The 27,475-nt window shown below is 42.3% G+C and overlaps 1 protein-coding gene across 16 annotated transcripts in view; it reads right to left on the bottom strand.

Moving 5' to 3' along the window:
- Positions 1-27,475, bottom strand: part of nav3 (neuron navigator 3) — a 253,383-nt gene that overhangs the window by 28,896 nt on the left and 197,012 nt on the right. For 13 of the 16 annotated variants that reach the window (XM_058626189.1, XM_058626188.1, XM_058626184.1 and 10 more), the window contains 7 exons: positions 25,419-25,527; positions 19,099-19,506; positions 17,387-17,506; positions 4,699-4,822; positions 3,531-3,840; positions 2,333-3,059; positions 742-1,167 (listed from right to left, as the gene is read on the bottom strand). In XM_058626189.1, coding sequence (XP_058482172.1) covers positions 742-1,167; positions 2,333-3,059; positions 3,531-3,840; positions 4,699-4,822; positions 17,387-17,506; positions 19,099-19,506; positions 25,419-25,527 — 2,224 coding nt within the window. The remainder of the gene's footprint in view (positions 1-741; positions 1,168-2,332; positions 3,060-3,530; positions 3,841-4,698; positions 4,823-17,386; positions 17,507-19,098; positions 19,507-25,418; positions 25,528-27,475) is intronic. The other 3 variants (XM_058626187.1, XM_058626190.1, XM_058626191.1) reach the window with 2 other exon arrangements.

Raw genomic sequence — 27,475 nt, 5'->3', positions numbered from 1 at the left:
GGGCTAAAAAAAAGTAAGTACTAAAAGTATGCCATATTTTACAACGTTGACCTCAGACATATACATACACATACAATATGTAAATGGATGTATTCTACGGAAACAACATTAAAGACGCAAGCTAACTCATCACTGTACAACAGACAACAAATATAAACGATTTTTCAATTGTTTCATTTTTGAGACACTAAACTGATAAGGAAAAATAGACTTGTGCCTTGTTTACTGTGTGCATGGTGTGTGGACAAAACAATGGACAGTTAGAGTTCTTTGTTTGGGAATGTGTATCTGAAAGACTCTGAATTACTTCTCAGGAATAGTTGCAAGTGACACTGTCTTAGACTATCTGACAGCAGATGACATTTACGATGCTTCAGTTACCAAATTAAGATTGCTAACTGGTCAACATGCTAGAACTAATTATGATTACTAGCATTTGTTAACATTACGATAACATTATACGGGAATGCCATTGATTCTGTTTCCCTGACACCACATTTGACTGAAGTGAATTACACGTTGTATGTATTCTAGTACTGTTCTAGTTGAAAATACCAAACATAAGTCTTCAATAAACTGTGTGCTGGATGAGCGATTTCCCTCAATTATCTTTATTGCTGTTATTATTCAGGTTTACTTGATGGTATGTTTATATTGAAGGTGAGGAGATGTGCTTTTTGTCTCTGTTCTCAAATGAAACAATGAATACGATTCAGCCCAATTGAATTTCCTGTTACTCACCCCTCAGACAGGGTGGACTTGACACTGCCGGTTCGTGTAATCTTTGGCCCTTGGTGGCCCAGTGGCAGATCAATAGACTCAGAGCTGGTGTGCAGACTGGTCATGCTTTGGCAGCTCAGTGTGTCCTTGCTGCCAGCTGATGAGCTACAGGCAGGCCAGGGCCGAGCGTTGGAGGGTAGGGAGAGGCCAGAGGCCGGGCTGGAGGCCAGGGAGTCAGTGCACAAGTCTGGGGTTTTACCGTACAGTGGGCTGCTGCAACCACTCATGCCACTAGCGCTGCCCAGGCTCCCTGTGCCAGAGGAGGGTGAGTCCAGACTGGCCTGCCTTGCCAATGTGCCGTGGGGGCTGCCCAGAATTGAGGGGCACTTGCCAGAGTCGGGCGTACCTGGGGAGCTGGCCTTGCTGCTGGCTTTGGTGCCAAACAATCTGGGGGGTAGAGAGGTGGGTGCAGTCATTCAGAAATGCTCAAAGGACAAGTGATGAGCGTCTGCAAGATCCATACTGGATTACTTCATAGGCGTCTTGTAAATTAAATTGTGTTTCTGCATTTGTCACAAGAATCAAGAAGCAAAACTGTGAAAAGGATCAGTGTAGTAGAAAAAGACTGTCTCTAATAATATTCCACATCTTTATTTTAACACCAACTTCAAACTGCAGATAAAACACTAAGTGGACGTCCCGACACATTTGTCCCGTTTGCAGCAAACTCTCCACAACTTACATCTACACATCTGCTTTTTTTTTTTTTACCCGTTTCAACCCTGTAACTTCAAATAACCTTATCTGTTAGGCCACTCAACACTGGTCACCTCCTGCATATGCTCTGACAGCTGGTTATTCTGCTCCAGCCTGTCCCAGTCTGTCATCACAATCACACAAAATACATCGATGGCACATTCTCTCTCTCACCCTCTCTCTCTTGAATACATGCAGATTAAACATGTTGGCTTGAAAAATGGGATGGATGAATGTTTGGACACGCCTGATGAACGCATGCCTCTAATGAGTCAGAGATTGGTGTGCCCAGAAACTGCTGTCGGATCAACACTGGTGAGCTGGATCAATGAGACCTAAATGAAAAGCTATCAGACCTTCATTTCCAGGGTAAAGATATGCTTCATAGCTGCAGAGGCTTATCAAATATTACAAAGATTAACGTTGAATGGCTGTGCAGCTGAGTAAAATCAGTATTTTGTCTGGGAACGTTTCATTCAGCCGTTAGACGCTACCCAGTCAGGTCTGATAGTATTGCTTGACAGCGATAGGTTTCAGCTGGAGGATGCAGCATATTAATAATGTTAAATTGGTATTAATGTATTAATAATGTTTCACAAAGACCAAAGGCAGGGGCAGAAAAATAACATAAGGCAACAAGAAAAATCCCCCAAAGCCACGCGCTGCAGCTTTAAGCATCTTATATTTACAGTATATGCAAATGTCTATGCCAAAGAACACATCTAAAACTGATATAGATGACTTTAAACACCACTGATGAGATCTGAAATATGACAGCGGTGAAGTGGTTACATAGAAACACACATGGTGAAGGACAGAGACAGAATGAAAGCAGATGGTATATTTAGTGTCTGACCTGCGGAAGGTAGGTGAAGCGATATCAGGATACTTGGAACCTGGCTGCCTGAGGCCTGACTGGCCTGTCGAGGTGGACGTCGGACTGGCTTTGGGGGATGTGGATAGTCCTGCTGTCGGGTCCTGGTCTGACACTGCTACTTTCTCCTTGTCTGTCTGGTTTACTGTGATGGGACTGGAGCGGTCTGAGCCCACTTTTCCATCTCTGCGCTTTGCGCCCGTTTGTGCCGCTGCCCCACCAGCTGACTTGCCACTGACATTTGAGTCGATGCTGCTGGAGCTGGAGCGATGCCCGCTGCGTCCTGCTGCTGCCCCACTGGAGGATTTGGCTGGTCTGGGCAGAGAGCGGTATTGGAGGGTCACTTTGGAGCCTCCGCAGCTGAGTAGAATGCCGTCATCTTGGGGCTGTGAGCCATCCAGGCTGGTCTTCCGCACACCACCAATGCCTGTGCCTTTGCCAAGTGCAGCTGAGGACTTGGGCGCCTTGCCCAGGGTGGCTGAGCCACTGGCGAGTGTTGCCCCACTGGAGGTGATTAGGGTGCCACTGGGACCTGGAATCTTCTTGTATCCAAATGAGCTTGTAGCAGGTGGGCGTGCGATGCCAGAGGGGGGTTTCTTGCCTTCATCCCCACTGCTCTTCCCTGCATCTGAGGGTGAGCGTTGAATGGCAGCTGAACTCTTGGAAGGTGCTTTGCCCTTCTCTGAGGCCTTAGCGTCGTCAGTTTTGCCTGTCAATGTGCATAAACTCTTATTAGCATAAATACAAAAACAACATTCACAGCAGATTTTTTTGGCCTGAAACCATCGCACAGCGGGAACAGCCAAATTAGTTCTGGCCTAAAGCCAGAGGTTTTATTTTATCACAGCTCAGCTTCATTGAAAACTGAGATTTATCTGAACAAAACTGCTAGTTTTGCTGCATAGACTAAATGCCTTTAAACACATGAAAAAGAACATTATATTATGTTGACCATTTGTTAATGGTTAATACTCAAATCTTGCAACTTAAAAAAGCACAGCTAGCTAACACATGGTGTAAAACTACATTTAACATTTTAAAATCGATTCTTATTCAGCTACAACACAAAACTGGTACCTTTGCCCATTTCCTCCTATTTATGAGTCAGCTGTCTTTCCTACTGGACCTAATGTCTATCTGTTGTGTTTGGTTAAAAAAAATAAGAGCCAGTCTCACTTACCTGGAGTTTTGTGGGCAGCAGAAGTAGCCTTAGTCCTGGGCGGTGTGATGCCCACCTGGGCTGTCATGCCCCTCCTCCATGAGCCTGTCTGGGACATCTGGGCCAGTGCAGCAGCCTTCTGACCTGCCTCCTCATACTGACCCTGGGTTTGGGAGGAAGGGGAGGATGACGAAGTCTTCCAGCGGGAGGATCCACTGCTGGGGTCCATGCTTGCATCCAGCTCCTCCTCTACCTTCTTCAGGTCCTCAGCTCCGGCCCAACTGCTGCTCACCTCCTGCTCTGCATGCTTGGACCTGCTTCCTCTCTGCGACTGAGTGGTGGTCAAAGAGAAGCATGTCAAAGACTTTAAGAGATGATTAAAGAATGCTTCAGTAAAATAATGAAACTAACTTTTAGAGAGGAGTTTAATTTAACACAGTTAACCAAGTTTAACAAGTTCAGAACTATTGTCAGTCTACACAATGAAATATATTGCAAGTCCCTGGACAAGTGGAGCAGTGTGTGTGTGTGTGATGATAACCCATGTCCATATTTCCTTTTTTGGGACACATGCAAACACACCCACACACATAAATACATACACAACAGTGACAACTCCAGCCTACCTTGACAGATGGCCAGTCTCCCTAGCAACACCAGAGTCTCTTAAGAGCACAGTCTGTTGAGCATTTCATGATTGGCCAATAATACTTGGCAGATACAAAGCCTTATGAGGAGAACTGAACAATGGCCTTCAGACCACAAATAATTCCCTCTCCTGTGATTTCAAAGCTCAAACAGACGTTGGCCTCGCTTTCATGCCAAACTTTTTTAAAGGCTGAATCAAATACGATCAGGAATCAGAAACTTATTTTTGGAAAATGAATCATTTCCATCATTTAGTGGTATTTTCTATTAATGTCTGTCCACTTATGTTTTTTCATTTAAAGATCTGTGGCTTAACATTGCACTTTCATAGGGTAGAAAAAGATTATTATTATTATATATATATATATATATATATATATATATATACATATATATATATATATACATATATATATGAATAGCAACTTTAAACTAAACTAAACTTTAAACTAAAAATCCTAACAGATGCCACAGGACATCAGATTCCGTAGAGCTGAGGAGTTGAACTTGCACTCAAATACTCAAGTGCTTGTTTCCTTACCTGTGCTCCCTTGCTTTTGCGTGATGAGGTAGAAGCAGAGTAGGCAGGTGTGTTCAGATCATCCGTGCTGATGTTGTCCAACGTGTCACTCAGACCACTGCTCACCGAGCTGCTGTCGTCCCAACTATAAAGGGAAAGAAAAGGACAGGGATAAAGGAGTGGTTAGTAAGGTCCATGAAGCTACATCAGTAGCAGAGATGATGACAGTACTGAATCTGCCGCCATCTTTTACTGTGGTGAAACCTTTCTTGTAAATATCAATGTGGGATCTCAGACAAAAGTAAAATGCTAATACTTTTCTCATTGTCTAATCAATGGCTCTGCTAGTCGACTTGTAGATCATTTTTAATTGCCCAATGTGTCTCCTCTTTCTTGGGACCCACTGACTTCTGGGTATTTGAATTATTTTTGAGGGGGGAAAAAATGGTATTGGCTCATTAATCGTTAAGCTTCTCATTAACTCTGAGAGACTGGAGGAATAAAAGGATCTTCATTAGCACAATCATTATTTCGCCGTTGTTGAAGGCGGACAGACGCTATGAGCTCCCTAAATGACGAGGCATGTGGATCAGACACTGATCGTTTCCACACAGTCTGTTTAATTATACCGGAATTACAGCTCTGAAAGCTCATCTTTTGCAATTGGACACAGTAAACCACCTTCGATAACTATACATAATCTCCTTTTTTTGATTGCACTGTTCTCTCAATTCGCACAACAAATCCAAACGAGAGGTAGGAGTTTCATTCAAAGGGAAAAAGAAATGAACCCAGACCCAGTCCCAGTCACGACCCACAACATGACTCACACAGGCCCACAAGTTCATCTGATCTACATCAAAGCAGCAAGTAACAGTTATATGCAAAGAAGCAGTCAATTATTGCAACAACACATTAAAAATGAGTTTCACTGACTGATGTCAAACACCCACTACATTTGAAAACGTGTTTTTTTTTTCCCAAATTAAAATAAAATAACACTCCCAGAAGCTAATTACATTTTTTCAACAAGTAATTTCAGGCGCACCATCTATAATTCATGGGAGACAAGATTGTAACCTGAAGGCAGACTGAAAATGAGAGAATAATTACTCAATTTTGGAAGGCTCACAAGGAGGAAGTGAGCAGGCGAGCAGCAGATGTGTGGAAGAATACAGTATCTGTCAAGGGAAGACGGTGGCGTTATCTGTTATAGTGGAGGAGCTGCCAAGCTTAAAACAAGCATACCTTTCCTGATGTAAATGCAAAGGTCCGTGGTACATGCAAAATTGATAGATGGTCTATATTCGACCGACATCTGGAAAGAAGAATGCAACGCAGTGGAGACAACCTGTAACCCAGTTGTCCACTGGTGCAGTGCAGAATTGATTTGCTCTACAGGAAAGTGCATCATTAACCTTCAAAGCAAAAACCTGACCAAGTCCATGATTCAATAAAATGACAAACTGCAGGCTTGTGTATAGTATGTCACATATGAAATGTTTGGTAACAACAAAACATTTCATTTTTGTATGTTAATGTGTGCAAACATCGCTAAAATCAACTCCAACACACCATTTAAAAACAAACAAAAAAAACAGGTCATGGGTCTTTGTGTAACAGAACATTATCAGTCATTATCAGAGATGGATGTTTTAATGGAGGATCTTGTTTTACAAAGACAGAAATCTTCAGTATCCTCACTGCCAGTCTCTGCTTTTGAGCCGTGTTTTACAGCTTTAGTGCTTCAAAATAAAAGAGGCTGCTGCTGCTGTGCAGTCGGTGAAGCTCTGATATCAAACAAGTCTTTAATTGAGTGTGATTCTGCACACGCCAGGCTTTTAAAAACAAAGCCTGTGGAAATCGACGGCTTTAACACAAATCTTCCTTTAATCACTTTTTCCTCATCTTTTCTCGAGGCTTTACTGATCCCGTGGCTTTGTTTTTAGAGTGAGGGCATCTTTATTTCACAGCACCCAACTGCTGCTGACTTGCTCCAATAAGAATAAGAAGTGCTTTGGTGCTGGGCAGGGACCTTGTTGGTGACAGCAGTTCACCTTGACAGTCTGATCAAGAGTTACGTCTCTGAAGTGACAGGAGCGTTGAAGTGCACGCTGGCGCTTCCTCTGAGACAACAGAGGCAGACGCAGCCAAGTTAAATGATCCAAACAAAAGGAATCAGTCTAAAGTGACTTGGCTATACACTCCTAAACTATACAACATATGAGAGAAACGTGTTTGAAAGCTGAAGGTCAGGAGAAAACAGGGGCTCAGGTGGTTCCTAATGGGTGGTCTGCCCATTCAAGCTTCTGAGAAAGTGAAAAACGGGATCACTTCACTCCTATCATGTTATGAACAAAATTAAATCCAGTGCTGTGGATTTAATCGATGATGAAACAACAAGGGAAAGAATTGACACACAGTGCATCATCATAGCACACAAACGCGGAAAGCAGATGGCTGTGAGGAAAACCATCAACTTGAAATTCTTATCTAAACATGAGAATAATCAAGCGTGGCTTCCTTAAGCGCCAACATATCTCTCACTGCTCCAGGGTGGTCTTTCTAATACAATGCTGAAAGTCTTCTTTATGGAGAATTAATCTCAACTGTGGTTAATATGATTAAACAATTTTCTTGGGTAATTTGTGCCTAATTAACACAACGGCTCACAGTGAGCGTCTTTTTGAGTCATAATAACAAAGTAAAGATGCCCTTTAGCTTTTGCTTTTATTTAAGGACACTCAAGCTACTTAACAAACTGGGATAGTTTAAGTTAACGCACAGGTTACTTTTATAGGGTATTAAGCTTTCACTATTTACAGTTTTCTGCACGCTACCTGGAAATGAAATGGGTACCAAAAGCGATAGTTAAAGCACTAAAGAGGGAAAAGTACATGTGGATTGTGTGTGCACTGTTTTATTAACACCACCAGGAACCATAGAAACCACTGGGTTTCTACTGAGGAAGGCACTTAAAGGACAGAGTTGTTTTCTTTGTTTACACAGGTCACTGACCTTTATCAAGACAGAAACATCCTGCAACTTTGAAAATAGCACGTAGAGGCGGTAGTTATGCATCGCACCAATGTGTCGCCATACTAACAGGGTCATAAGATGATAAGATAATAAGATAATACTAAAATATAGCAGGCATTGTATACCTTGCTCACCACTTATTTTTTTTTTGTTAGCCCTGATAAATTAACACCAAAGACAAGATATAGCTGAGGCCGGCTGTTAACCTTTAAGTTCTTATCTTCAGCACAGATTGAGGTAGAAGTTAACTCATCAATATTGATCAAAACCCCCATACATTTTTACGGATATAGGACAGGGCAGACCTTCAGTGGCTCAGCCAATCCTGTCGTGCTGCTTAGTGAACAGTAATAAATGACTCTGGAGACAGATAGATAATAGATGAGACTGGGGCTGCTGGAGAAGAGCATACATGAGCTTTCCTGGGACAAATGCTGACGAAATACAAAGCCTGATACTGCCTGATGCTTAAAAGTGACATACCACCATACCGTAGACACACGTCATTCAATCAATCGATTCCCCACTCGTGCTTTTACACTGAAACAACAGGACAGTAGTCTAATTAAATGGCATAGACTAGAGGCCGACTTGCTAGATTTACGATGAATGCTGTGGATGAACAGGCTCCTCCCCCTCAGATATGGGGGCACCGTTTAAAAAAAGGCACAGGCAAACTTGATAACCCCACGGTGAGGGCGGGTGAGTTGATCTTTTGTGTCATAACGTCTTAAATTAACAATGTAGAGAGCAGAATGCTTGAGAGGAGGCTGAAGTGGAAGCTTCTCTCTCTCTCTCTCTCTCTCTGCTTTGGAAATGAGGCCGTGAAACGGGCAGCAAGGCTTCTTTGAAATCCACCTAAAACACACATATTTTCCTTCTTCTGACACCACAACATGCGTATAGCAGGGTTGTTTGTAAGTGAATTGTTCTTTAGTCCCTGGACCTGTTGTGGAAAATCTCAGTATGCAATTTTACAACAAAGTGCTGCTGAGGTGCCATTCGGAAGGCAAGTCAACGGCAGCAAGCAGGTGAGAAGATGTGACCTCACCACTGCAAGAGTGCAACAAGTGATTATTTTGTTACGGATTTTATTTGAGATTTTATTGTCACTCTGCCTGCTGTTACACAGTTTGTTTGGAAGAACATAGCTGCTCCCATACTGTGCTACTCAACCAAGCAAACATGATCTCATTCAATATTCAACACACTAGGCCTTCAACTGACTTAAGAAGAAAATGCTAGAAGCAATATAAAAAAACCCCCCCAGCAGTGAATAAATGTGTTTGATTGTTTTAAAGTACATGCACTTGAACATTGCCTCGAGATGAGAAGATGCAAACACCTGATCTCTTGTATAACAAAGGTGAACAAATTGTAATGCTATTTTATTTTACAATTATTTCATAATTGTAAAATATACTTAAACCATGTGGATAATGTCATTTTGTCATTGTTTGATGGTCCACAATTCAATTAGAATAGAGAATTCATTGGCGAGGCCTCTGCTGCTGTTTAACTGACAGTCAATGAGGCCGGTGAATTGCTCAGCTGAATGTGTGGGTGTGTGAGAATATTTACATTAACATTAAACATATTCAAATGTATTATAATCATATTAACTCTGAACTAAAAAAAAAAAACACACTGAGGTCCAATGAAACTCATCCACTTGACTACAGGATTGTAAGTTCAAGAGCAATAATTAACTGTCTACAGTAAATTCAAATGCAACAAAGCCACAACAACGTCCCTTTCAAATGACACAAGAACAAAACGTGAACTGGGTGTTTCTGTACAGTCTCACTCTCCCATACATGCATACAGGATATACACATAAGTAACAGAGCTCTGTAAAAAACATTCTCACTTACTATAAAGTACAACAATCACAGTTATTGCAACAAAATATCCACACAAAAGAATTTACACTCCCTCTCTGCTAAAGCACAGAGACCTGCTTTGACAGCAAACAACACCGTGTGACTCAACACACAAAAGATATTGGTTGGAGCTTTGTTGTCAGCTCACCTGTAATGGGTTGGACGCTGCCTGTCAACTTACCACAGCAGTGATTGTTAGTTCCCCTACTGCAGCCACAACAACTGGAGGTAAAACCACAGGAGGCAGAGAAGCCGTGAGACGAGTCCGAGTCCAACGAGGAAATGGAAAGGAGACAGAAAAGAAGAAAGGACTACTTCACTCTTCCACTTTCACCCCTCACTGCTGCTGCGGGCTCTCCCTCCCTTCTCCTCGTCTCCTCGCCCCTCCTCACCAGGATGGGCCTGTCAGAGCTGAGGGAGGCAATCAGACCTGCCTTCAGCGGTGGGTTATGGAGGGTTAATTAAAGGGGGATGACAATGCACAATCAAATGAGTGCTTGGCTGGACGAGAGCCTGCAGTCCCTCGTCTTCGTCGAATACCTCTGACAGGAAGTGATCTTGTGCATAATACGTAAGATGCCTGAGAAAAGTCTCAGCATATAGCCTCATATTGGGACATTATTCATAACTCTACTCTCTCAAATATTCAAAGACCCCAATGATGGCTGATGAAGACGAATAATTAATCTTTATTTATCAAGGAAAGGTGAGGTTTTTCACCCTAATTCAAAGTCTGACAAATGTATCACAAGCCTTTTGTCATCATTTGGACATTAAATGCCACCTGCCTCCTACTAAACCCTAAGATTAAACAAACTAATATAATTAGAATCACTGCTGCGTTGTGTGGCAAAGCAAATCAGGCAGCTGCCCACACAGAAATACGTATTTGTTCGAGGCGTCATTTCACAAGGAGAAAGAAATTGTGAAATCCAATTCAGCTCAACAACAATCTCGGTTAAGAAGAGGAAAAGTGACCTTGGAAGAACCGAATGGAGAATGTTTCTGCTGTCAGGCAGTGACAGACGGCGGAACATCAGCGCTGCTTTGCGACGCTATTGAAGACAACTATAGGCTCTCTGCTGCAATGCAGTCGAAGTTGAAGACAACTATAGGCTCTCTGCTGCAATGCAGTCGAAGTTGACGGCAGAATCTTTAGCTGCTCAGAAGCAAAGGGGTTTCCATGCTAATACATCCCTGTAGGGGTTTGGTCAAGTCGGCTGGCAAATGTGCAAACAAAAGGCCGAAATAAATGCTCCCAACCCACTGCTGCCCAAATCATCAGCCTCCTCCTCCTTTTGGATTAGGAGACCAACCCTTTCCTTACCCCAAGCTGAGTAAACTCTTCTCTATATAGCTCTTCACAGGGTCCTCAGAAATAAAACATAGACCAACAGACACAAAGACAGATGTCTGGAATTATTATCAGGATAGCAAACTGAATGGTTTGAGACACTGGTTGCACAATAGGAGTTTGCAGTGAACTATTTCCCCACATGTTGGCAGCAATTCATATCTTACATCCTAGCATTTAATCATATACTCTTAAAAAATTCATGTGGTAATGCTCTCTCATGTTCTGAATTGTTATTATTATTACTATTATTATTGGACTTATTATGTCATAAATCAAATCACATTATCACAGTTAGATCCCTAGAACAGTCTCACAGTGAACTCAACCATGTTGGGAACCAGACGGTCAACAACCTGGTGAGGTTAGGGTTGGAATAAATTGGCCGTCTGCTTCAGCTTTCTGTGGCTGATCACTTGGCAAACTGTTCATCCTCAGCTGTTCTGGCACAGATGACCCTTTATCTGTTTAGGATTACGGTATTACAAGTTGACAGACAGAGGTGGCATATTGGCATCTGTACCAAGCACCTCAGAATCAAACCACCAGTGATCTTGGTGTGTGTCCAGAATCAATGACGAGTACCAGACGACCAGCTGCTTGTCTCTGCAAGAAAGAGACACAGCTTTGCCACAATTAACTGCAGAATTGTTCTTAATTGTACGTCATTCCTGATGCTTGAAACTCGACAACCGAATACAATACACTACAAAACGAGCTTCTCACATTGCAACCGTCGTTTACAAAGGGAGTTTATCTGCTGGAGATTCTGTGCAGTACTTTTCAGCATTCATCAGTACTGTCCATTTATGACAATAAAGCTTTGTTGAAAATAAAAAGAGAAAACCGGAACAGGATGTGCTGTGTTTGTGACATATTAGACAAATGCATCCAGTGATAAAGTGATTGGATATATAAAAGATAGAACTTCAGAAAGGTTGGACTTTATGACAACACTGCGCAACAGGGTCTCAGTAAATGAGCAAGGACGGGCTCTTTGTCGATTGTGATTTTCATTTGGACTGAATAGGTCAGAACCTTTAACCGAGAAGGTCTTAAGCTGATTTGTCTCGAAATCTATCCTCATTAGCAACTATCACGAGCACGGTGAATACAACTTCCATGAAACTTTTCGGTTAAAAGCAGCTACAGGTGATACTTTGATTTCAAGGTTTAATTTATTTTTGTAAATTCAGCACGGCCTATTGATAAGTGTAACAAAGAATTGGCTTTAACTTCATGCAGACAATTCAATCAGTTAAATGGATCCTCAGTCCAAGTGAACCCCTCACAGGCACAACCATAAATAACCTGCAGGTTCCCCTCTGTTAACACGCGGCCTTTTAACCAGACAAACTTTTATTCGATTAAAAGTTTCAAACCAGCAGAGCGTTAAGACTCAAGATATATTGGCATCATTGCGTGTTATGGAGGGAACTGCGCTCATTCTTATAAAGCACTACATCACTTCTTTGTTAAGATCAATGGGCCACTTTCCTATTCTCTCCTACCATTTTCCTCACATCGCGTCTGATGCAGTGCTCTAGTGTAACTGCTGGACCTATAGACAAACATTAAGACAACCTTAATTTGTTTTTACTTACAGACACACCTCTTTTAATATTATTTAGTCTATTACATAACAAATGGTAAGCCTTATGCGCCTGGTACATACAGTAATACAAGGCATCATGACAGGCTTATAAGGTCATCCTTACGATGACTCAACATCTCTTTTCCCCTAAATGTGATGAATTAATGAGGGGGGGTAACATACATTCTGACCTAATTAACTTATACAGAACGCCAAAGGAAGGGATGCAAATGAATGATTGTTAATGTCTTATGTCACCTTTAAGGTGAGTCACCACAATGGCATTGCCGTTTCCGATAAATCACAGCAGCTCTGGGACAGTGAATGTGAATAAGGGACAATTTACACGGTGTACAGATGCCTAAACACCGACAGGACAGGACAGATAAAGAGATAACGTCGGGGATGATAAACCAGTCCGTTCAGCACTCTGCTAGATGTGAGACGGAGATAGAATTTAAACACCCCAGTGTCTTTAACTTTTTAAACAACTATTTTTCTCCATTTCTTCAGAATTCATCTCAATTTTCACTGGCAATTAACTTTGTAAAGTCTTTCAATGAATGTTTTTATTTAACAGAGTCAATAGCAGAGATTTTCAAAAGTGTAATTTTACTTCTGAGCCCCTTTCAATGAATGGATGGAAGGCAAATAAGTGACTTATAAAATATTTTAAAGGGAATTGTGTAAGCACAAGGAACGATTTGCATTTGTATATCCTGTGCTCCATTTAGGTGGAATTACTAAAGAAATATAAGTACATGAAAACAGAAAGAGAGAGACAAGTTACTGAACAGTTTCGAACATTTTAGTGAAACTCAAAAATCACTACTGTTTGAGATGCACGGTGAGAGATAGGGCCCTAAACCGAGATGAGCTACGCAGAAACCTGAAAAAAATGACTGATTTTGTTGCTGTTTGTGTGGAAAAAAAACATCTCCTTTAAAGTCTCCTCACTGCTCACGGCAGTGCTGACGAAGGCGAAGCAACTGCACGACGACTGTCACAGAGTGACAGCAGGGACACACACACACACATACACACACACACATACACATAAACACATGGACAAGCGCACAAACAAAGCATGTCAAGTCCGGTCAACACACCCAAAAAACACAAACTTGTCTCTAATCTCCCAAAGCTTCAAAAAAAATGCAGAGCCAGCTGCCACAGAAAGAGAGAGAGAGAGAGAGAGAGAGAGAGAGAGAGGGAGTGAGAGGGAGAGCAAGATGCTAAAAGCGAGGCCCTGTTACTTATTCATGTCTCGGCTGAGAACGGGGAGCCTGTGTCAAAACATCCTCCTTAGTTGTCTTTTCTTGAAAGTAAAGCCATGAGTATGAACTCATCTATGTTGCATGACACTCAGGAGGCTATTTTTAGAGAGAGGCTTTTAGCCAGGGCTGAATTCCCCATTGTTTTCCAACAGAATCGGAGCGTTTCCGATTCAGCCGCTCTAAAACAGATGGTTAGTTAAAGCAAAATGAAAAACACCTCTTCACACACAGGTTCTTTGCCGAAAGGTCTTTGCACATAAATGGTGACGGGAGAAACAGCACAGAAGTGAAATAAGATTCATTTGATGCACCCTTTCCAGTCACACTAAGCTTGATGCATTTGAGAAAAGAAAGCATCTGCTGTCCAAAGGCCATGTTGACTTCTCAGCCTTGTCTTCGCCCTTTGAAGACAACCACCTTCAGAAAATGACACGCATTACTTCCTGAATATTTTGCCAAGCAGCAGGGACACCCACGGAGCTGATCTGAGCCAGAAGATGATCTGAGCAACATCTTACAGCAGTTAGAATGACATCAAGTACACCTGTCATGTAAGGTTTACCGCAACAAACGGAATATCACGCGGCTCCAGCCTTGCCATTGTCTGTGCCACCTGCTAGCTATGAGTCTCGACCCGGTGAGTCACTTAGATGCACTTCCTCGGGGGCTCTGTTGGTCGGGTGGGGTGGGGGATGAAGCTGCAGTGAGTGGCAGCCAGGGGAGTTGTTATGGAGCGGATAAAGTGTGGCGCGAATAATGAGCCCCATGGGAGCTGGGTTTGTGTGCGCAGACCAGCTCCCACTTTCTGCATCTCTCCCTGCTGCTGCCAGTTCACCACAACTGGGAGTGAGGGATGTGGTGTGTGTACTTGTGGAAGGGTGAGTTTATTCTTGGTTGAGGTTTCGTGTGGCTTTGAATTGTGTGTGCTACCTTCTCTCTTAAAATAAGAGGAAGTTCAAAAGAAGGAGGGAAAAGTGCCATGTCATTGCTCAGTATTTCTTTCCAAATTAACAAGGAGCCTTTCAGCTACACATTGCCAATTTTTTGGCGACAAGAGCACAAAAATATTTCTCAACAGCAGTCATGCGACATGCGAGGCAAGTCCTCACTTTGCTTTGAGATGAGTTTACAGCCTCAGTGCAGAGTCGCTATAGGCTCCTGTGGCATTCCCGCTCGTATTCTTATACACACACAGTTGTGCGATTGTGCTATTGTACTATTGTAAATGTCCAGGTATATTTAAAGCAGTAGAGTCCCCTTTCGAAATTTGTCATTGGAACTTCTTGGTGTTTTCAACTATAAGGTGACTGCATGAAGAGCTGTGTGGAGCTGATAGGCTTACGCACTACAGCTTTAATTAAGACATGTAATATCATGTTATAGAGGCAGTTGACAAATGCCATGATCAGCTCAGTTAAATAAATCTGGGCTCATAAGGGAAAGAGAAACTACACAATTTAGATTTTGACTCTCTTACAGCCGCAGAAGAAATGCTTGGCATGCACTTAACTTTCCTAAAAATGTTCTTCAAAGTCAGTGATTACTTATTGTTGGACTCGAACTTGGGCCTTAACTTCAGGAGGGTTATGTTAAAAAAATAAATAAATAGAAAAATGCTCTGGGATACAGAGGAGAGAGGATCATGGAGGGGAGTTCCTGTCTCACAGAAGAAGCTATAAGTCAGGCTGAGGTGTGAAGCTCAGTGTGGAAATCGCTTTGCAAATGAGTTTTTTTTTTCCCCCTGTGAGAGTTGACGTGTGTCAGTGGGAAACGACAGCTCAGCTTCTGACAGCCACACGTCAGAGGGAGACAGGAGTTAGCAGTATGTGTATTTGTGTGTGTGTGTCCACGTGTGTTTATATGTGCAGAGTTTTGTAATGGAAAAGGGGATGAAGGAAAACGGGGAGGAAAACATGGTACCACAGCTCAGATTCTGATCCTATCTGGAGTTGGTTGCCTGCAGGCATCTTAAGGGGAAGCACGCATCAATATTTTCTCATTTCCCCCGGGGCCCTGAGCGCTAACACCAACTTTAGCTGAAAAAAAACTGCAATTTTCTGGATTTATGTCAAAGCTAGGTGAAAGATACATAAAGAGAAAAAAAACATTAAAATGCTCAGTTAAAACACAAGCGGGGCAAAGCTGAGACCTGGCAAAGTTCACTGGGTTCATGTTAATTCTAATCCAGTCTGAGTGTCAGAGTCTGACAGGCAGATCAGTTTGAAACTGACAGGAGCAGGTCGATCGCATACTCTGAACCTCTGGTCAGGTCTAGCATGTTTTGATACTCGACAGAACACAAATATGATTGGACTCTGGCCTCTGGCTGACCGAGCTTGACAGACTGTTGTGACACAAGCACGTAACCAAGAAGCAGCGGGGTCGTCTGGGCTGTGAAACAGGAACCAGGGCACAGACACAGCAGGAAGCATTCACATCTTCAGGTCATTTCCTACTCTCTCTCCATCTTCCTGAATACAATCGCAAATAAACCTGATAATAACTAGGCGCGACATTTGTATTTATTTATTTTACTGACTTATTTTTACGCCCAAAAGAGTTGTCTCAAAGCTTCCCAGGCCTCCCACTCCTCTCAAAACTGCCACTCATTAAAATCTTGACAGAAGTTGAAGCTGTGACTCTGGGAAATGTCACCGCATTAGTCGATTCCCAGCAGCCTCTCTGAAGGCTGGCCATCACAATCTGGGCTTGACAGCTTCAAATCGATACCACGTCTTGGATGTCCCTGCAGTAAGACGGTGACCTGACAATCACCTCAGAAGGACTTTAACTTCTTTACAACTCTCCACTCGGGGGGGTTACTCTTAGTTTCGGTATAAATTATACTTATACTGGACACAGTTACATCTGTGATGAGCAAATGAGACATAAAATACTAGCACACGTCTTTCACATCATCAGCAAAGAGTAATACACTTTCCTAATGCTTGATATGATATTGTTTCTGTGCTCTAAAAATAATTAGAATTTTAGTATCATTTTGATATTCATACAGTTCTAGAAATAAAGTTGTAGTCTAACCTTAACCATACAGCATTCAAGAGCTGGATAACCCAAGTGTAAATGTTCCCATTCCCTCTGATTACTTGCGCTAGGTAGCTGTCACCGTGGCGAATGCTTCACCTGCCATTACATCAATCCCATTCAATTGGCTGGAAGAGGACGTGCCTCCAGTTTCTGCTTGGAAAAGCTGAAACACCTTCAACCTTGCTTTCAATCATAGCACTGGGCATGGCTTCTCTCGCGCACATGCATCACTGGCTGCAAAGCACAGCCTGGTGCCTTTGCCCATGCAAACGCCCACCAAGCTGCAGGTGACAGGTGATTTTGCCAGGCACTGAGGCTTGCATTATTCAAGCCACTGTAAGGTGGAACAAAATACCTAAAGTGAAAATCGATTTGTGTAATGTAAACGTGTGCAAATTTGGATATTTAACGATGCGCTTTCATCCATTAAACGTGTCCTTGGATGAAAGTCTGTGCCGTCCGTACACATACATCCAACAAAAAGAACCGTATGAGTGACAGACTCCGTCTTTACCTGTCGATGTCGCCCTGCATCTCTTTGCTTCCTCTCTGGGATACGTCTCGTGAAGACGTCACGTCTGACGGTCTGCCCGTGTTCCTTGCATACAGATGGAGGCCACCGTCTGTAATGTATCTGTGAGAGGAAAACCAATTAGAGGACGTACATGCCCGACCTTATACAAGCCACTTAAGTGTTTACTTGTTTTTTTTTCTTCATTAACAAAACAAGAGAAAAAGGCTTGTTTGATTGGTGTGACTAACGAATGCTGAAATGATTTGAATCTTTGAACAAACAACAGAGGTATAGTGAGTTTGCATATCGGGTGATGTGTACGTATATGGCTGTGAGTAAGTGGGAGCACTAAAAGCTACCACCAGATAGCTATCAGACATGGTTGATAGAACATGGGGACCATTAGTGTTCAGCTAATTAAGCTTATAATTCAGCTAATCACCTTTCCCTCCTGATCTGTTGCTATATTTTTTTGCCTGACATGTCTTTAACGCGACGGCACTCCATCGTTCATTAATTATCTTCTTCTTCTTCTGAGTCTTCATCTGAGTCTTAGTTTGTCTGTGTTGTAGGCTGAACTGCATTTCCAGCACACACACCACTTGCTCAAGCATCTCTTGCTATTAAATGACCTAAGGTCAGAAGCCCACACATTTGTCGTCATAATGTTTTGTGCAGAGACACTGACTTGTCTGTCTTCAATAGATAATCTTTTATGTGAAGCATTCCTCTCAAAGCATAACCATGTTGTAACCTTGGTGGATGCTTGCAGGTGATTTGTATGGATGTGCAAAGCAAAAAAAAAACAAAAAAAAAAAACCTTGGCCTTGACAAGTGTATTAATACACAGCTAACTGTGAACGGAAATGTGTCACTTGTATTCATCATGCTTCAAAAGACTTCTGATAAGTGGTATTTTAGGTATTATAAATGATATAGAAGATGCAGAATGTAGTGTGTTATAGAAAGCAAAGCTGTCAAGCTAGTAACTGTTACTGTATAAAAAGAAAACATGTATGTATAAGGTTGTATGTAATGCGGTTTCACACCACACCACACCATGCAGTGTGATACATGCTATTATGAACAAATACCAAAACATTGAAATCTGATGAGGGCAAATATTCTATCTTGTAAGGGATGCTTTGATACCACTTATCAGTTAGAGTCAGTTAGAGATAGACACCAAATAAAGCAGTCTCGTCATTGCCTGGAGGTTCCAGGTGCAGTCTTTGGAGACAGTGCGCCTGTTTTAATCTACGTGGCTCAGCTTTGTTAACCAGCCAATGGCTAACACTGGCTGACTGTGTATAAACATGTATGTAGTATTCCTGTTTATTATTATTGTTGTTTAAATGGAAGTCTATGGGAGACTTCTCACCTGATTTTTAATGTCAGTAAACATTTTTCTTCCAGGTTAGGTCTCAATCACAAGATTCAGGTCTTCTTCAGTAGAAAAGGATGTCGCTTTTTAGAGGATATTAGACGATAAAGACGATAAGATGGAAGACCCTATTCAAAATACACTGCTAAAATTGAACTCCACTGTTGAAAGTTGCTTCAAAGGCTGTAGGAAACGTGGTCATGCCGTTAAAAGTTAGTCTAAATCAGTTAACACCGGGTAAATATGGTATCATGCCTCATTATCAGCACTGTTGTTCATGCCATTGAAACAGCAACCTGTGTGGAAGCTAACATGCTGTTCATCCTACCCGTTGGTGATCTCATCCATCCGGTTGCTCTTCCCTAGGACGTCCCCATCACTCATGTACCCTGCCACCTCCATCTGCTTCCCTCCTTCCAGCCCGCCTCCTCCCTTCTCTCCCTGCTCCGCCCCCCTCGCCCCTGTCCCTGGAGCTCGTCTCAGGGGGGCGCTGAACACAAACCTGGTGGAGTCCGAGTGCCCACTGTAGCGCCCTGTGGTCGTGCCAGCGCCCGCCGTGTTGGTCCTGGGTGCAGCGTAGCTGCTGGGCATTGAGGGGGCATCGCCCGCCTGGAGACGTGGGGTTTGTGTTTGGCCCAGTCGCCAAGCCATGGGGGAGGAGCGTGCAGTGAGGGCTGGGAGACTCCGTCCATTCACCTCAGTGGTTACTGTGGTGTCAAAGGTTGTTTCTAATGTACTGTGGAGACAAAAGTAGGGGGAAATTTTTGAAGGGAACTGTTAAACTTTGATCTTAAAAGCTCAGTATAGAAGATCTTTGATAAAGTGCCTCACATAGACCCGGAAGCCTTCGATGAACCCATCATATCAAGTGCATCACCGTGTGAAGGGCAAACCATTCAAGTGAAAAGATCAGCTATATTTCAGGAGAGAGCTGTCAAAATAAGTGGAGGGCTGCTCCCATCAGATCACATGCTCGTGTTTCTCACATGACTGTGTGTGTGTGTGTGTGTGTGTGTTTGTGTCACCTTCCAAAAACACTGTTTTGGTGAAAATGAAAACCCTGTGAGAGCATACTGTATGTCAGTCCTTCTTGGTACATCACATTGAGACCGTTGTTGGCAAATATCCTTCAAGTATTTTCATAAATTATTACAAATTATTATTGATCTGATAGGATTGTGTCAAATGACAGATATCATTGCAGCTGAAACATGATTAGTCTTCTGGGATAGGAGGAGAAAAAAAAAAAACATGTATTCTGAGAGTTAGTAAAATGTTGGCAAAGAAAAGAGCCAAGACAAGGAATTAATGAGGGAAACAAAGGCTAATGACTCACTCTACTTGATCAACTTATCAAACAATTTCTCTTCTAATGCTGGAGAAGAATCCAACAATGTCACCTGCAACATACAGCTTTTCAACACATGCCAAAAAACCTTGCCAGTTCTTTTCTCCGCTTCTCTTCTTCTTTTTTTTGGCAAGAACAGAAGGCAAAATCAAAATGATGGGATCAATTCCTAAGTGCTGCAGACCACACACACACCAAGCCCGTGCAACTTGATACATCATTGCAGCAATAGCAGCAGCAGCTCCTCGCTGGAGCTCTCTCTGCTGGGAAAAACAGTGCACTGCAGTCATATGATGAAAGATATCAGGAGCTGATATTAAACCAGAAAGAGGGCACTGGCATTTGCCCTAAGCGTTTGCATCAAATGTGCATTCTACTCACAAATATCCCACTGTAGACAGATTAATGGGAGTGTTGCATGGCATTATAATAGACACTGCCCATCCAAAAAAGTCTTAATGTCTATTGTACAAGACTGTGAGCTCAGTGCTATGATCTGGTGTTGCTTCAGTGGGTCAGGTCTCGGTTCATCAACATTACACGCCCAAAAATGAGGTACACAGTCCAGACTTTTTGAGAGGGGGCTGGACAACACTTCACACAGTCGTCCAACCTTAATTTGAGACACATAATGTGACATCGTATAAGCTTATATGCATGTGATATGCATCAGAAACAAAAGGAGGCATACCTGAAGGCGTGAACACTGCCATGGAAACAGGACTAACACAAAGCCGAAGTGTAAATACAGCTTCAGGTGTGCCTGTTGTTACAGACGCCAACACTACTTTCACAATACCAGGGTATGAGGGGTGTGTGGTAGCAGCATTATCCACGATAAACCATGAAAAGCCTATGCTTTATCGTTCGAATGATTCTGTGCCGTGTTTTGCAGATGAACTGTGGGATGAGACACCAGCATGGGCGTTGGCCTCGGTGTGCCTCTGTCCTCTATTATGTTCATCAAAAGCAGTGTCTCACACAGAGAAAGGGCAGTGGACTGCACCACTGGGATGCCAAGCAACAAGATTAGAGAGTCAGGGATGCTGACCAGATTCACACCACATCTCTATCAACACCTAAACACACACACACACACACACACACACACACACACACACACACACCATTAACCATTTGGACACAATGTGTTGGGCTATAAGAGCTTATCTTTACCTTCAGTTACCTTCAGGCAGAATAGAGAGCAAGCGAGAGAGAGAGGGAGGGAGGGAGGGAGAGAGAGAGAACGAAAACAGATGTGTGTGTGTGTGTATGTGTGTTCATGTCAGTATTAGTGAGTGAAGAAAGCGAGGATATGTGCTAAGGTGCAGCGAAAGGGAAATGCCTACCACATATGAACAGATAACCAACAGTCAACAAATAGCCTCTAGCTCACATGCGCAAATATTACACAGAACTTAACGATCTCGGAAACTTTTGACCACGTATCCCCCGAAAACCCTGCTGTGTTTTGAGGAGCTTTACTTCTCGAGTCTATCTGCTGTGAAGCAGAACTGAAAGCAAAATAAATCCTAACAGAGGGAGACGACTTTGTGTTTAGCCAAGAGCTCGGCAGAAGAAGAAGAATCCATGTTCACAGCAGGGAGTTACTTATTGCTGAACGTCGCTAGATATAAATTACACTGGAACCTTCTCTTGTAGCTGCTAATGAGGCCTGAAAGTTTAAGGTGTCAATGTTCACAAAAGCAGTTACATTTTTTTATATATATATATATATATAGTTTTTATATATTGGTCGTATAAGTGATCATAAAAGATAGGAGCAAGTGATTAATCAGCAGTAACGGGAGAGGGAAATGAAAACACTGTAAACCTGCAGTTCACCTCTAAAGTAATAATGATCCAAGGCAGGTTCACTGTTGGTATTTTAAATAGACTCTTCTTCTGACTACAGTGGTGCAATCAACTGCAGTCTGGAAGTTTATGAAGACCATAAGGGACAATATTGTCTGGCTGATGTTTGACTAAGAAGCCAAGTCACTCCTCCATCATAGATCATTATGTCAAGAAGTGCCTTATATGACCTTTTTGACCAACAATTTCTTACAAGGACTAACTATTTAGGGCCAGTGCTTTTAGCGTACTGCTGCAATTATCACACATCACTAGTACATGAGTAAACATTTAAGAGGAAAACATCTCCTACATTGCTGTGAAATGAATAATTGAACCAAGCCAAGTAGACTGAGTAATCTAAATATAAATACACAATAAACATGTCCACAGGGTGAAGCAATTATGTTCAAATGTCATTCAGCAGCAGCTGAATCTCCATGGGACTCGTTTTGGGTTCCTCACAATAGAGCAGACAGAGCAAACAAGAGACGGAGATTTCCCTGCTACACGACGTTTGTCCTTGAACGTTAGAGACTTACGCGTCTTTCTGTCCAATTCTGACGTCAGTCAAAACTATTTTCATGGTTGGAACTGGAAAGGTCTATCTAGGTCGTACGGTCAAGAGTATGGATCGCAGAAGACGCAGCACACATGCTTTTTTTTGAAGAATGTAGTGGATGTGAATGAAGCTGCTGCGATTGCTGCAGCCCTGTAGTAAGGTCAGTGCAATGTGAAAGGGAAATAAGTCAGTATGTTTCCGGGAACATTCAATTGTTTGTAGTATTTTTGAAAACTGTGCATCTTAAGTTACCATAAAAAGCCAAAACACACGATTGCTATAACCCCACATGTAGTTACATTTAATCACGATATTTATGATTTAAATTATCTGATGTGTTACGTTTGGGAATGTACAGTGTGTGATGAAAGAACAGACGGAGGGTTCTTTTGTGCTGCAGTACAATTATAAGGCAGACGGGCAAAACATCTGTCTCCCTTGGTCTCTCCATGAATTTCTAACATCCCAGCGTCATACTATACATCATTTGTCAGCTGTAAGTTACAATTAAAACACATGATTGTGTTCAATAAAATATAGTGAAATTAATAAATGAATGATGAAATGCATCATTCCTGATGAATTCTGAACCCTTCAGCCTCGCCTTGTGTCAGCAGGATTACTCAAAACCTACTCAACGAATTTACTTACGTAAAATATAGTATTAACCTCGGCAGTGGTATGCACTTTATGCCTCCATCTATTTGGCTATGCCTTCAAAAAAGTGCTTAGAGCATTTCGGGTTAGAGTTATTAATCCCCTCAACTACAATTATCAACATGTAGACATCAATTGTACACACATGCTTCTCACAGTGCACATATTGTCTGCTCATTTCATCCATTAAGTGGCCAATATATGGCTTCCACCACTGATACAAGGACTTTGTTACTGAGAGAAGACAAAGTCTAAAAATAATAACAATGATGATCAACATGACAGTCATGTCCGCGCGAGCGCAACAGTGATTAATTACTTGCGGAGAGTCAGAGCGTCATGGTGATTTCAGCCACTTCTTATTCAGGGTAAGGGATTCGGACGGACTGGCCAGGATTTTGTCAAATGTTTAGATTGGAGCTCGATGCGGTCGCGCACTTAAGCTCCATCTTCACTAACTGTACCTCTACAAATCACGGAAAAACAGTGTGTGACTCAAGATGGTTTGACGTGTCTTGTCTTGATTGCGTGCGAATGCGAATTGTGTCCTATAAGACCAATCAGACCACATGCACATCAGCCCCCGTGAGATGACGCGGTGAGACAATAGCGCTGCACTGATTGTGCTTGGCTAACATTCCTTTGACATGAAAAAAAAAGAAAAAAAGATGTAGAAAACAAACACACTAGTGAACACAGACACACACAGACACAATCAGACAGACACACACACACAGACACAGACTGCCATCTGTCATGGCTGTCGGCAGCCTGGCCATCTTCCATTTTCCACATAGGGCAAAACACACAACAACAATAATTGACTGGAGGAGAAGGAGAGAGATGAGCAGGGAAGCGCTGCCTGGGGAGCTCACGAAAAACAATGGTTACCATTTCTGTCTTAAACTGCAGTCACTACACTGTTTGTTGTTATTTTGTTGCCCATTTCTCAACAATACGGTTCAGCCCTTTAAGGTGCTCTCCTTCCATCAGCTCCTGAATGTACATCGGTGCCCGTGGAGGACGACGGTGACGCCTGTGTTTAATTAAATGTAGGGGAAATGGAGGGGAAATCATTCATACTTGGGAGATATACTGTAGATCCCCGATGAATCTGTGTGATAAACTGTGCGAGGTGAGTCAGAAGTAGCAACATCAGAGCTGCATTTATTTGAAAAGGACAACGGGTGCACGATAACACTTGACTAATTTGAGCTGACACAAAACGCAGATTACAGAGGAAGCTTGTCTTTTTTTTGTTTTAACTACGCCCCCCCCCCCTTTATTTTGTCAGTGACTCAGTCATGACATATGTGTCTCTTCTTCTTCTTCTGATGTGTGTCTTTTGATGTAGCAGTGTTTCTGAAGTTGTCTCCCTCTCACACTAATGTAAGAAAAAAAAACAGTTGAAAGCAGACGCACATAAAACCACCTGCGATGGCTTAAGCTTTAGGTATTTCAATATTGTGTTTGATTTATATTTATGAAACAGTTTCTGACTGAAAGTGAATGGTGCCTGTAGAGAGAAACAGGTGGGTCTACTATAAATTTTCAATGAATATTCATGTCACGCCAGTATGAATAATTAAGAAAAAGCACACCAGGGTTAGATGGAATGCAATATACTCATGTATGATTCTATTTGACGGTTATCTCAGTTAAAATGCAGCAGCGCAAAATCTTATTGTGCAGAACAATCTACTGAAATTAAATTCATTTGATTTTATCTTTTACGAGTGGAGCCTGTATCCCGTCTCCGTGCATCACGTGCTATTGTGGGAGCAGATTACAACAGACTCAGGCTACATCTCACTAATTCATCTTAGTTTTAGAATCAAGTAAACAAATACAGTCGACCATTAATGAATGCAAAATACTATGGATAATATAATATATTCATAAGTGTTGCTGACATTCTTTTTTTTTTTAATAAATGTGTCTAATCCATGTGGAGGACATAAATTATGATTGGAGCAACTGGCAACTATTCCATTAGCGGGCTAATATACATAATAATATGCATTTTCACACTTTTTCATACATAGACTGGCAGGAATTTTTAAAAAAAAAATCTTTTGGATGAAGATGGTTTTGGCTTCCAGTAAAATAATTTTGTATGAATGTAAACGGATTGTAAAGACAGGTCTGAACTGTCAGTTTAAACCGCAAGGGTGTGTATGTATGTAAAAGAAAACGTTATTACGAGTAAAAGAGTGTGTGTGCCCACCTGTGGCTGATCTGAGTCCCCCGTAGACTGGACATGGTTTCTTCGAGGTTCTGTCGCAGGTCGGCGATGTTCTTCACCGTCCTCATGCGTCTCGTCTCAGGATCCTCTCCTGAAGAAGACATTCATTTTTTTGATAAGATTTACCGAGACACTTGAAGTTACACAAACGCACAAAGACACACGCACGTCCCCATTCAGACATTTCAATAAATCAGCTTGTACGACTGAACGTGTCTTTTTTCACTCTAATAAGTGGACACATTATTTTACACAGCATTGACAGTTTCCCTTCAGGCCGATATGAAAATATTATAGTGCCACGACACCACACACTCAGTCAGCTTTGCCTTTGCTGCTACTTCACTCCGCCATTGTCTGTCTCGCCCTACAGCAGCACACAGCCAGAGAAGCACTTCATAATGCTTTATACCTCTCAACACATTGCTGTGGTGTGACATTAGGTCTTCTCCGAAGAAGTGCCGCTAACAAGCACAGGGTGGGCAACATTTCGGAACTGTGAGCCAAGGGCACACACCAAAGAATCTGCATGTCTGCTCCAATTAAGCCTCTCCGTCGGCTCGTCAGGCTCCGAAACGGCAGCAGGGTAATTAAAAAGCGAGATGACACGGAGGAAGGATGCAGGTCACGCGGCTCTCTGGATCTTCCTCAGGTGTTGTTCAGAGGAAAACTGTCTCCACTGTGAAGATGAGTGATTCTCTACACGGCAACTTTATGGTGAGATGAATGCTAGAAGCTGTTTTCTGTCACTAGGGTGTTGATTTTGAGATACTGACAGCGAGCCGTGGTGATTACTATGACTGGAGCAAATGGGAGCAGTAAGTGGAAGATTTAAAAAAAAAAAGAAGGCCCCCAGCGACTCCTGTGGCACAGCTCAGTGCCAGCAAGAGAAAAATGGTTCAGGTGTTGCAGTGAATCTGTGCCGCCAACATAAGTTTACAAACCCCGATGCACAGTTGCTCTTCTCACAGACACACACTGCACATCGTTTCCTTTTGAATAGACATCCACACTTTGCAGGATGGAACTCTATGTGCACATTTCCTCTCCATTGTTTCTACAATTCATATATTTCCCCCATGATTTGAACAGACTACTGTGACACCACCAGGTTTACCAGGTCCAAAAAGTGACAGACACACACTTAACTCATTTCAGTAACCTTATTTCAAGGGGAACTATTCTTAGGGATGTCCTTTACTTGCATTTCATTAGGTGTCACTGTGTATTTGCCCTGTTTTACATATTTTACATGCTGATTGTTACAGCGGATACAGCTGCTGTGACCATGTTGGTCCTGTAGGGAGACCTTGTTAAATAAAAGTTACATTAATGATATCCCTGGGACACGAGACAGCTTAGAGACTGAGAATGATACGGTTCGGACATTTCTTCCTGCACATTAATTTAATGAGAGGGATCACAGTTATTGTCTAGTTCCTCTATTTCTGTAATTCGTCTTCTGTTTCGGACGTCGTCGTTGCTCTCGCCGCCTCTCACGGGACTCTTTTCAAGAAAAGATCCAATTACAATCCCATTACAAAGTGACATGAGGAGATCTGGACTCAGTCCTGGACAAGGATCTGGTCTCCATCATGAAGATGCACTAGATAAAACATCGAGAAGCAGTTTGGAAGCATGATGTTTTGTTTTTGTGTGGGGATATGCAGACAGAAATGCAGGACCTGAGGTTTCACCTGCACAATAGCTAAGCTGAACCAGAATGCAAATTTGGGGCTGTCAACTGATAAAAGTATATAATGGTGATTAATTGCACGATTATCGATAGTTAACTCGCAATAAATCACAAAAATAATCACATATTATTGTAATAGCCTTATCAGTGGACACATATATGCTTGCTTTATGCAGACTTATTTTTTTTCATTATTGCTACAAAGGTTGTGTGGATGAAAGATGTTATCTGTGGCTGACAGTGTGGGGTCCATTGTGATGCAACTCCCACTGCCACACAAACATATATATATATCATCATGTTTCACTATCTACCAATCTCCTCCTCTGCTCCATTTCACTAG

This window comes from Solea solea, chromosome 3 (genome assembly GCF_958295425.1).
Source record: "Solea solea chromosome 3, fSolSol10.1, whole genome shotgun sequence".
Classification (NCBI taxonomy): domain Eukaryota; kingdom Metazoa; phylum Chordata; class Actinopteri; order Pleuronectiformes; family Soleidae; genus Solea; species Solea solea.
The sequence above is the reverse complement of the archived record's forward strand: the minus strand, read 5'-3'. Positions and strand labels throughout refer to the sequence as shown.